Source organism: Zophobas morio, unplaced genomic scaffold (assembly GCF_036711695.1).
Source record: "Zophobas morio isolate AGI-343-1 ecotype UQ-CSIRO unplaced genomic scaffold, CSIRO_AGI_Zmor_V1 ptg000006l, whole genome shotgun sequence".
Classification (NCBI taxonomy): Eukaryota; Metazoa; Arthropoda; class Insecta; order Coleoptera; family Tenebrionidae; genus Zophobas; species Zophobas morio.
The window spans coordinates 13,692,146-13,705,358 of NW_026972111.1; the positions used below are offsets into that span (position 1 = coordinate 13,692,146).

At 32.5% G+C, this 13,213-nt stretch overlaps 1 protein-coding gene across 1 annotated transcript in view; it reads right to left on the reverse strand.

The window, feature by feature from the left end:
• Positions 1-1,463, reverse strand: part of LOC135123661 (multiple inositol polyphosphate phosphatase 1-like) — a 30,724-nt gene extending 29,261 nt beyond the window's left edge. The window contains exon 1 of the mRNA XM_064048501.1: positions 1,239-1,463. Coding sequence (XP_063904571.1) covers positions 1,239-1,240 — 2 coding nt within the window. The 5' untranslated portion in view covers positions 1,241-1,463. The remainder of the gene's footprint in view (positions 1-1,238) is intronic.
• Positions 1,464-13,213: the final 11,750 nt, after the last annotated feature.

The following is a 13,213-nucleotide window of genomic DNA, read 5'->3' on the forward strand; positions in this document are numbered from 1 at the left end:
TTTTTTGCATTGTTATCATCTGTTAAATGATTTCTCAAAAAAAAAGGTTTATGATGAGGTCCAAAGTATTTTAAAACATCTAGCAATTAAAAACATTACATCCCAATATTTGTAAAATTTGACCAGTTATATAATAGAAACAAAATTTGAAAGTTGAGGTGTAGAAGTGCGGCCAAGAATAATGAAAAAAATTAAAACTGACTATTTTAATTATGCATGTATGTCATGTAAAAAAATTAAATTAAATTTGGTAAAACCGAAAGTTGACCAACGTACTTAATAAGTGATTTAACGAGAATCTGTTTGCTCTCTATAAGAGTTACGTTTGTTATCTCTGGTTAAGTTTGACTAATGGTTGTTAGTTACTAAAGAAAGTAGCAATTACACAACCAATGCATTTCGATGAACCAAGCACTAAAGAACTAACTAAATACTTTATTTTTTATAGTGACAAATACTTCACCACCAACGTTCTAATAACTTAGTATCAAAAATCAAAAGCCATTTTAAATGATAAAAATATAGCACACGTATTTAAAAATAATAATAATAAATCGTTAAAAAGTATAGATATACAAGTCGCGTTTCTTTTAAATTTAAATACAATGAAAGACAAAATGGAAAAACGACAATTTTACTTGCAGGAACTACAAATATAAAAGTTGCGCGATTACTTTGATGACCCCCCAACCCAACGAACTTGACAAGATAGCAGACCCATCATGGGTGAATGAACTTCACCACAAAATTTTAATTTAAATTATTTGCAGCGAAAAATTTGTTTCATGTAATGCAATCCGCGCATTGTTTACAGGTTCATTTATAAGTACCCATTGTTAGTGTTTACACATATCTTGTTAATCACTTTTAATACTCGTGTCGAATTTTGCGTCATAATATTTTCAATAGTTTCCCTGATCACTTTTGTATTTCACATTTTGTTGTACAGTTCTGTGCGACAACATAAAAAAGCCATTTGCAATGCGGTTACCACAAACCGTTAACCACGGTTACGAATTCCTCTCCAATCAGTAAAAACTTCAATAAACCGAAGAGAAACACAAGTAGTGAAAAACGTTACCTCCGCATCGATTTGAACAACGACCGTTTAAAAATAAAGTTGACTTAATCCGGAGGCGTGTTTGCAATTGCAGCCACGGTTTACCCAGTCAACACCCATCATCACATGGTAAAGATGGTGAACACAAGTCAGACATTAGAAAAAACGAAAAACTTACATTTTGGCGCTGATAACAGTCTATAATTTGAACATTTAACTTTTAAACACTCGACACCGGACCGCCCGGATTTAAAACTTTTACAGCGAACAGCGCGCGGACTGAGTTCGCTTATGGTCAATACCAAACAGGTTGGTCGAAGAAAATGGATACGAGCCTCAAGTTTGACTCTATCCCACCTACTTCTTAAACCACAACACACCTTTGGTAGCGTTATACAATCGACATTTCGTGCTAGTCCGAGCAGCGCTTTATTTCACCTGGTGATGAAGCAGTGGATGGGGCGAGCGGTGACCGGCAGTCGAGGAGGTCATTACTACGGCGACATGGAGAACCTAAAGACCGCGTAGAGTTGGTCGGTACTTACATCGCTTGGGTAATAATTGATACCTTGTTAATAAAAGTTTACTGCTTGAGCGCGTACATATTTGAATGGTTGTTGGTTATTGAACAATAAGATATTGTCAGCGACGCCAGGTGCTGTTTGGCTACTTAAAGTTTTCATAGGATGCAGTGTATTTAATTTTATGTTGAAGAATGAAAGTAATTAAGTTTGCGATCATTCCACCATTAACCTAATGACCTGATGCAGCGGCGTGGCGACAATTTGTGAGATTATAGAGAGAATTTATACTGCTATTAGACCAACCACGTAAGAAAAAGTTGGTCTAAAAAGTTTAGATATTTCTTCCTTCACTCACTGAAGCGTTAGTTAAAGAAATCTGTATAACAAACAACCAGACCAGTTTTTTCTACCATCCCTCGTAATGTAATTGATTAACTTTTTGGTGAAGTTTAAGTTAGTTCTAATGTCTGTAATATTGCTAAAAATTTGAGAACACTTCCTGCTGCAAAACAAAAGGTGTTTTTATTATTCATCGAAAGCACAAATTAAATTCACTAGTTACTAACAGTTAGAAAGAAATCTACTTTTCGGTGATGTTATATTTACTCCGCATTGCCATAAAAAGGCATCAACAAATCTGAAAAAATACTCAAAACTGGCTTAAACTGGCCTACCCGGCATAATTCTGTCGTTTTCTATTTAAATTTAAAACATTTAAAAGAAAAAATCTAATTAAGTCAATAGACGATCGACAGACGAAAATGGAAGACCGACATGTTCGTATTCTACAGGCTATGAACTTGGAAAAAATATCAACTTATGAAATCATCAAAAGTACGAGTTCTTTTTTATAATACTTATTTAACTTACACTCAATAAATAAATGTTTTCTCTTTTTACTTCCCGAGCGTAAGCAAAGGAAGTATTGTAATCGAGTCCGTCGGTCGACTCTCTACTTTTACGTTTTCTCGATCTTTCATGACCCCTAGAAGACGAAGAAATAGGTCTCCCATTTCCGTCTGTCTGTCCGTCTGTCCGTCTGTCCGTCTGTCCGTCTGTCCGTCTGTCCGTCTGTCCGTCCGTCTGTCCGTCTGTCCGTCCGTCTGTCCGTCTGTCTGCCGTCCCGGATTTTTATTAGACAGATAATCTCCGAAAGTACTGGACCGATTGCAAATTTCAAGGGTCTCTTTACACTATGAAAAGAATTCTACTCCAATTTCTCCTTAAACTTCAACAGGATGTTCTCTATTAAAATATCAAGTACCATTGGAACTTTGATAAAAATATTTGCGAGATTATTTTCCTTGTAAGTAACCGTCTGTAAAATTTCAAAGCATTCGATTTTGCAAATTCAAAATTAAATTGCAAAATATTGTTCTGTAATTCTGATTTTTTTTTAAATCTGGATGTCTCGCGTAAAACTCACATGAGTATTAAACTACACGTCTGGGAGTCTTATTTTATACAATTTAAAACCCATCTACTATGTACGATTTTGAGGTGACGTCATCATATTGCTGATGGGGATGATTAGTTAAAATCTGTTTAGCGTTCGTAAGCGGTCCGCTTATAAAAGTTTGTCATTAAATTTGAATTTTTTTGGGAAAATCTGGATGCCTAGGAGAAAAACTCAAGCCGAATTCGTAAACCACAAGTACTGGAATAAGCAATCCATAAATTATTCAAATGGTATTTATTTGTTATGAAAAATTTGTGATGACATCATCAAGGTATTGCTGCGGATTATTAAACATATTTTGGTCGATGGTTTACCATCTAAAACAAATATGGATATAAAGCTTAACAGAATCCATCCAGTAGTTTCGTAAATTATATTATCTGTCTAACAAATCGATACAGACAGACGACAGACAGATAGACGACAGAGAAACGCCAAACAGACGGAATCGGGAACCCTGTTTTTCTCTTATTTATTCCGCTAATAAACAATAATAAACCAACAATTGTGAATATTTGGTTCCATGCTTAAATTAATTCTGGATCTGGATATACAAATTTGAACGCAAATTTAAAGTATTGATTCTTGATTGAAAACGTCAGTCATTTGATTACTAGCTTAAAAAAGCACTTGACTTTTTAGAAATTATCGTAGAGTATAATGAGCAGAGTTTTGAAACTGGATTTCGTTCAAAACAGGTTTGTTTGGTTTTAAATTTTCGAACTTCTAGATTATTCTAAAAATTTTAAATTTTCAAACAGAATTTTTTTTTAAGTTTTTCAGAAATTCTAGAAATTTTGAAGTTCTAGGTTTTCTTTCACTGTTTAATATTGTTTATTGTGAATATTAATTTTGAAAATTCACAGAGAAAATGTTTGTAATTGGACGTGGAACAAAACAGATTTTTTTGATTAATATGTTGGAACTTCTAGATTTTTTCGAAGATTCTTAGTTTTTCAACCGTGAAATTTCTTCTCAAGTTCTTCAGAAGTTCCCGAGATTTTGAAATTTTTGGTTTTTCTTCACAGTATTTGGTTTGATTTTGTTGTATTGTAAATATTAATTTTGAAAATTTACTGAGGATAGTGTTGGAATTCGATTTCGTTCAAACAAATTTATTTGGTTTCATATTTTGGAACTTCTAGATTATTTTAAGAATTTTAAATTTTCGAACATGGAATTTCGTTTCAAGTTTTTCGGAAATTCTAGGTTCTCTTTCACTGTTTAATTTTCTTTTGTTGTGAATATTAATTTTGAAAATTTCCAAACAAAATGTTTGAAATTAAACAGATTTCTTTGATTTAATATTTTGGGACTTTCGATTTTTTCGAAGAATCTTAATTTTTCAACTGTAGCATTTTTCTTTTCAAGTTTTTTAGAGGTTCTAAAAATTTTCAAATTCTATGTTCACTTTCACTGTGTTTGATTTATTCGTGTTGTATTGTAAAATATTATTTATGTAAAGTTACTTGGGAGAGCTTGGAAATTGGATTTTGTACAAAACAGATTTGTTTGGTTAAATATTTGGAGACTTTGAGATTTTTTTTCTAAGATTTTAATTTGTCAACTGTAGAATTTCTTCTCAAGGTTCTCGAAATATTCCAATTCTAGATTTTCTTCCACTGTTTAATTTTATTTTATTGTGAATATTAATTTTGAATATTTACAGCGAAAATGTTTGAAATTGGACTTTGTACAAAACTGATTTTTTTTGGTTTAATATTTTGGGACTTCCGTATTTTTTTTGGACGATCTTAATTTTTCAACTGTGGAATTTCTTCTCAAGTTTTTCAGAAGTTTCCAAAATTTTGAAATTTAACGTTTTCCTTCATTCCATTTGGTTTAATTTTGTTGTATTTTAAATATTAATTTTGAAAATTCACTGTTTAATACTGACGGTTTTGAAAATTTGCTTCATTACTTCCTTACATGACCCTTAAAATATAAAAAAGTAGATCTCCCGTTTCCGTCTGTGTATCTGTATGTCGTTGGCCGTTCGTCGTCTACCTACTATCTATGTTGATTTTTGCGGTCTAGGACAATTCGGCGCGGCCGACTTGGCGCGGCCAACTTGGCGCGGCCGACTTGGCGCGAGACATTTTGGCGCAAAGCCAACTTGGCGCAGGGACACTTTGGCGCAAGCCATCTTGGCGTGGACCATCTTGGCGCGAATGAACTCGCACCAAGAAAAATTGATATAATTATACAAAAATTGTACCCATTGTTAGCATAACCTAATTTTTATGGTCTCCAATGCGTGGAGGGGTAATGTCGACTTTTTAATGGACACACGGGCGCTTCGCGCCCTGCACCCCATTATAAACATACTCCTAAACGTGGAACTTCTTGCTCCGTGGATCATTTAGTTATTGGAATTTGTGCGAATGAAACTGTGTATTTGGTTGCCTACACTTAGCATAAATAACAGGGTGCAAACCACGATACAAAAAATTAATATTTTTTATATTATATACCGACGTACTCGCGCCAAGATTGCTTGCGCCAAAGTGTCCCTGCGCCAAGTTGGCCCTGCGCCAAAATGGCTCGCGCCAAGTCGGCCGCGCCAAATAATCCCATTCCGTGATTTTTGTTAGGAATATCGTGTAGATGGTAAAACGCTAACCAAAATGTATCTGGTAATCTCCACCAACACTAAATGACGCCACGTTAAAATTTGGTGAAGTTAATGCCATTTCAATTATATAAAATAATGTACTTATGCTATACGAATCCCCCTTTTTTATTATAATTATAATTTGTATTGTTTAAACCTTCTTCCTGTTCGTGTCACATAATACGGAGCTACGTAAAATCCACTGTCCGATACCAGGAGGTATTTCCAATTTTTTTGCTTTCATCATAACTTGCTAAATTGTCACTAGACTATATGGCAAACACAACCCCCACTTTTAGAAAAACGCCCCTGAAAACGTATATTTCATTAAATATATCCGCAGCAAATAGTATATATGCAATATGCATACTTTTAAAATTATGCATTTATTTTTAATAATAAAACAGTAAAGACCAACGCTTTTAAATATAAATTAAAAAGGCGAAGCCTCCTCAGCGCTACTCCACTTAACCTAAATAAATACAATCTCTTTTGATTAAATAAAACCAACTAGTCAAATGAAACACGAATTCAAAGCATACGAAAATTAAACACTTCATGTAATAAGAAAATAACTGATTTTAAATTATTTAAATAATTCCTGATTTTTTGTGCCATATTTCAAATATTGTAATTTATAATTGAGAATCCTTTTAAACAATTTTGTAGTCGAAAGACGATAAAATTGCAGCACAACGTAAACTTAACCGTTTACGTTGTGCTGCACAAATTTCTTTTAACACTGTAGCAAATAAATTGTAATAAAGTAAATAATAATTATCTTTTTACGTTATTCTTGCCAAATGCAAATCAATTGTAAATATATCTTATTATAGAAACTGTACTTTAAAAAATATACTTATGCAGGATTCAGAAAATCTGTAATTTCATCTTTTTCCAAAAAAAAAAAGTGTAGAGTAGTGTTTTATCAGAGAACATTAACTTACTACTTGTTAGTAATGTAAAAATACTGAAAATAAATGTGTTTTTAGAAAAACTAAAACTCTTTTGCCATTTTATTTCATTTCTAGTAAAAGCACGCGAGCAAAAACTAATTTCATTTAGCACAAATTTGTCGAAAATAAAAATAAAGTTCCTTAATTTCTATTCATAGTTTAAAACTGTGAAGTATCAGTTAGAAATCATGATGCTATAAATGCCCACAATAGTATTGTTTGGAAAATACCTACTGACATATTTATAATCACTAGGATCTACCTTGTTAAATAAAATTATTAATTTTAATTGTTAATTAAGAGTGTCAAAAGGCAAGTTTTCATCAGTTAAACTGGTAGCTGCTCAAGTACTCACCTAGAAAGTCTGACATATGACACAACTGACCTAAGACAAAAATCTGTATTTACCTATAATTTATCTTTTAAAACTCTTGTGCATTTTGAGGGTAGATTTATATTATTATCCGTCACCTGATTTCCACAAAAAAAAATAGTAGAAAAATTAAAAGCAAAATGTATTTTCTACGATTGTGAAAAAGATGACTGCTTTTTCAACATATTATTTTCATCAAAAAAAGTAGGCGTTTATTGATTTGTGCAATAAAAATTTTAATACACGTTTTTATTACATTGATCAAAATATTTCATTATACATTATTTTTATATTATATTTTATTTTTCAACAATATTGAATTATTTATCAATCTTTACAACATGGATGTCAATTTTGCAATTACTACACTTTTCAATTACAATTTGTGACACTTTATATTCGTTTGACGTGGAAGCTGTTGGTACCATAGAAATATCATCAAGTGGATTTTTTATTATCAACACCGAAGAGTGTCTCCTACAATTAAATATTACAACCTTAACAATACAAGACTACTTCTTGTAAAAGGGAAACATTCGTAGATAAAACATTGTTAGAAACACGTGTTTAAAGTCCCTTTATTTCATTCGTAAACTCGTGTTTTGTAAACCCAGCCATTAATGCAAGAAACAATGACATTTTACATTTGCATCTAAAATAACTGTTTAACAATTAATTGCCAAAACATGTAGTTCAATGGACAACTGTTTTTATATCAGGCGGACGCGTAATTCTTTTTTATCTAAACTCCTTGTCGCCAAGTATAGTAAAACTTTGTGAAACGTGCTTTAATTGCAGTTGTACACAACGGTTGTAACATTCTTGTGTTGAAAAACTCTGGAAATGTTTCTGCACTAAATAAGGTTAGCGCTAGCATCGTAACTTGTTCTGAGAAATAATTCTTCACAATTCTTGGTTAAATTTGGGATTGTAGGAGGACAAGAAAACAAATAAACTCTATACGATTACAAAGTGGGTGTACAAATAACTGAAAGAAATAAATGATCAAAACGAACAAAAATTTTAGTAGACATCCACGAGCATATAGTCTGGGCGAGTTCTACTAGTCACATGACGTTGCATTTTGTATGCATGTACTCAAGCTTTGTCTATTATTTTTTTCCTCTTTGTTCTGTACCGTTCTGACGTAATGGTGAGCGGTTAGAAAGCTTTCGTTGCAACAAACTAAACATATTTTTAATAACTCATTATAGTTATCTGCATTTAAAAAATAATATGAAATCTAACACACCTATATTGAGCACAAGAAAATTAAAAAGGTGAGACTCCAAAATCAGAATTGGTTTGTTTACTAACTACGGTGAGTAATACTTATTTGTCTTTTCATTATGAATATTTCACTGAGGTCAACAACTTTACCACAAAAAATGGCTAATTTTAGGGTTCATTATATATTTTCAAGATTTTGATCACTCGTAATTAAAGTAGGGTAAGATTCGTGAAACTCTGAGGTCGACGCACTTTCAAAAATACGTCGTATTTAGTACCCCGAATTAACGGCGGCAATAAAAGGATTATTAATTCATAAAAACAAAGGGATGATACTATTAATCAATAAAAAACGAATAGGTAATCAGCATAGCGCTTCATTGCTTTGTCTTTGGAAAAAATTAATGTCTATCTACCTACTTACTTGGGAATTACTGTACAAAATTGTTAGTTTTGCCATGTACTAATGGCAGCGTGTTTGCAGACATTTAAAAATTCTATTGATGTCTTTCGCAGTCGACTCATTGTCTTTCCGTTTTATTTTCTCAGCAGAAATTACACGTACATTTTTTAAATATTGTTTTCAACAAGGGTGGGGAGGCAATGACTCATGCAGTGATTTGTCCTCAGGTTAACCTAAATTTCAGTTCGACGAGATGCAGACTCTTTCAGACTTTCTCTTAAACATGGCCTGACATATATTTTAAAAAATGTAATAAAGTAATTTTTTTCTAATTGTACAATTAAAAAGAACGCGAATAAAACTATTACGTACTATACTTTTCACCCGTGTGTTTTTATATCTTTCAAATGTAGCTGTAGTAACTGAACGTTGCAATGAATCATTGATTATAGATTATACCAACAATAATATCAATACTGAAGCAGATAAAAGAGGACTTACATAAATACATGTTTCTAACCTCTAGTGACCTGTGAAATTTAAAAATGTTGCGGATTTGCCACTTCTTAGTATTGATATATATTTTAAAACTTTTAATTAATAGTAACTTCGTAAGTTGTTTATACCTATGGTAGATATGTTATTGTCAATATTTTTATACCGGTAAAATTGTATACCTATCATATGCTTCAACAACCACCCTGGTCAGAATCCGCGTTAGTGGTAGATGACATGTGCTACTTTGAGATTTGCATACATTGTAGGAATTTTTTACCTATTTATGTTGTTTTTGTGGCAATGCATCGTCAGTTTGATATCACCTACCTACTAATTTTCTAAAGTTAAATTATTTTTATAAGAAAAATGAACAGCATACAAAAAATAAGTCTTGTATCGATATTGAGAGACATGCAAAACCAATATTTGATTAGTAAACACACGCCAATAACAGTTAATTTATTACCTACTCTAGTGACAGTACGTCTAAGTAGGTAAGCTTTCATTTCTTAAAATGATTCTCTAATATTTAATAATTTAATCATTATATTAATATTTTTAACTTCTAAAATCGAATGAACATATAACTATTATCAAATCATCATGATAGTGATGGTAACTTAAAATTAGTTTTCTAATATATAAGAATCAGATGTGACCACTGTTGAACAGGAGTGGCAGTCCATTCTAGCCAGCCCTGCTTACATCGCCGGTCTGTTCCTAATTTACTAAACCCCACTATTTCAAATGAAACACTGCTAATATTAATCTCATAATGGGTAGTATAAAACTGACATCCTATATCAGGATTTATTTCATGCAATAGCTCAACATGCTGGAAATGGGTGCGGCCAATGAAGACGATTTTACATGTGAAAGGTAATTTACACATAGATATTAATTTATTACGTCACTTTGGTTGTAAACAAAATTCTGACCAAAGAAACTATAAGTTGTGCTTTCAGTGTGTTAAACGCATGGGTAAAAATGAGAAAAATTGTTTACCCATAATTTTCCTCGCCTGTACAACAACCGATCCCTGCACACGTTTCAGGATGTATATTTTTCACGAGGAATTTATGTAATATGCTTTTTAAAAGACAAACACATTCCAGAAGTTCTTCTAGAGATAAATAAATCTTAGTTTTCGTTTTACTCTTTTCACGACAATCTCAAGGTGCACCTAAAATATTCTGGACTAATTGCTTATGTGATTTTAGACAGATAACGAAAATGATAAATCGTTCTTGTTTAAAAATTATAAAATAAAACACATATATACATTCAAAGTGAAGCAATTGAATATTTCGTATGCTACACAACCAAAGATATACAACCCACTACACTAGCTGGAGACAAAACAGGCCGTTAACTAATGGAAACACCAGTAGGAAATTGATATAAAAATGCATTTTTTAATTATAGGTTAAAACGCCACTAAATGATAATAACAAATCCACGGATAACCTTCTTTAATTTTAGAAAATTGCAGCACATAATAGTAACACCCATTTTTGCAAAAATTGTATGTTCTTTTTTTTGCGTGTGCATAATTTGTAAGTATATATAATTTCTGAGGTCTGACCCTAATTATAAAAAGTAAGCAACAAATCTGGCAGAATTTGTGTGTTTTACTTTCGGATTTAATAAGGTTTTGTAAGTAAAGCTCTCCATTTTGATGGAAATTACTCTTATTAACAGTAGATATAATAGATTCCAGAAAATAAGTAATATTACAAAGGCAGGAAGTAGTCAGGTTGTGGCATAAGATGTTAGGCTACATCTGGCATATAGGTATTATACCCTGGTGGCATAGTAGGTATGTATTTATAACAATCGCACGCAAAAGTATTGGCGGTACCCACCAGAGAGGGATATTAAATTTCTCCGACCCCTCTCTGAGGGTTTCCATAATCTCATAGGCACTTAGGTAACCTAAGGTGGATACGAACTAAAATTTTCTGGTTTGATTACAGAAAGTTTTGACAATTTGAAAATGACACAAGACGAAGTCTTGAAATGAAATGTAAAAAATTAATACAACTGTTGTATCATTTCGAATAACGAAAACTGTTCTCAGTTATTTAATTTGTTTTTTATGCTTTTTCAACGTTCGTTTTCTTCTTTCTTAACAATATATTAATAATTTGATCCAGATTAGTTCTTTTTAAAATATGTTACAATATTTCGCAGTAATTTCAGGTAATTAATGTATTTAGACCAAAAACTTGAACGGAATAATAAAAATTGGTCAAAGGTTATTTTGATAGAACTCCCTTCGCCCTTGAAATATAAAATCCCTGCAGCCCCTTCGGAGCAGAGGCACAAATTCCAAGGGGACGCGGTCCGCACAAATGCGGACAATATTAAATATGTATATCGTACATCTGTGTAAAGCACATATATAAAAAAAATTGATTGATCTTGTCTCCTCGGCGCAGAGGATAGGTTAATTAATTAAGCATACTGTTGTTTTTTCTAAAGAACTGATTGTCAAGCGTAAAATGTTTGCAAGATGTTTTTACTAGTTTTGCAATCTCAAAGTTAAAAAGTTGTAAAATGTTATAAAATTTTTATTTTTTGCCCAAAAATATGTATGCCTAGGGTAAAATCTCAATAATGTAGCCTATTATTGCTATTAAGGATGAAGTTTACATCAAGTTTACACATGAGTCGAAGGCGAGTGTGTAAATCATTCGAGTGAATAATCGCCACTATGAGCGAACACTAACTTCTGAGAACGATCTGGAGGTGGAGGGAGGGGGGGGGGCGATTTCAAAATTCTTGAATATAGGTATAATATAAAAGTGAAAGTAAACAATCTTCACAAAGAGAGTTTTAGACCTGGCCTGGAACACCAGGGTCCTCTGAAGACAATGTCGAAAATCTTCTCGCATCAAAATTCAAAATGTTTTATGTCAAAATCAAACACAGTTTATTAAAAAAAACTTCTTGTACTGAATTTCTTCTCAGCGTAACTTTCTCATTACATTGAAATAATGTTAAATAAATTGGAATTTGAGGTTTTGTGTGTCATACTGATGATATTATAAATATACGATTCATCTAATTTTTTTTGGTATTGTCATCGATATCTCGTTTGTGAAAATATTTTCTTATCTTCGGAAATGGGCGGTCAAGTGAAGGGTCCATTAAGAGTCTTGCTTCCCTTAAATAAACTTGTTTTGACCTGACCTGACCAGCCACGACCTGATCTATCCTGACCTGACCTGACCAAACTTGACCTGACGAGATATGACTTGACCTCACCTGACTTATTTGACCTTATTTGACGTAACCTAACCTGACATGTCCAAAGTAAAATACCCTTCTTGCCACATTTAGTACATTCATTTGGAATTTGAGATTCTTGTAGGAAGTAAACATTCACTCGTGCTAAATGAGCAACCAACATTTCGGATCTGAAGCATTTTTATGCATCAGAAACTACGTTGGTTTGGCAGTTGGTTACTATTTTCACATTTCTTTGTTTCCGAAATCAACAATTGTATTGTTATAATTCCTAATTTTATATCTACAAATAGGCAACCAACAGAACATCGCCAGTGGGTAAAATCCATAAAACAATGATTAATGAATAATGATTACATCCCTGTGGTTTCGCGTATAACAACTATATTATTGAAGAGTCGTAGATAAAGAACAGAATTGTACGATAACGTCATCGTTTTTCCGGGAGGCCATAAACGATTAAATTTTGAAGCAGAAGACTGTCAATAGATGGCTGGCCAGAGGTCAGAAGAACCTCATAGATAATTTGTTCGTAGATGAGTCAAAATCTGGAAGACTACGACTAACGAACGACTCCTTTAGAAGATGGCAACTGATCCGCTCTTTACGAACTCTACAGAAATTAAAGGACTTCATTTTGGATATCATAATCAAAAAGTTGCATAAAAATAATATTCATCGGCTAAAAAAGCGGAATTAACTGCTGCACATGCCGCAAGAAGGCTGAAAGTTTGTTTAGAAAATTTAGACAAAGACTGGTTGACGGTATTTTACTGATAAAGTATTTTCAACTAGACAAGAAACACCAGTTACAAAAATTTGGCGCCCTAACAACCCTCCATTT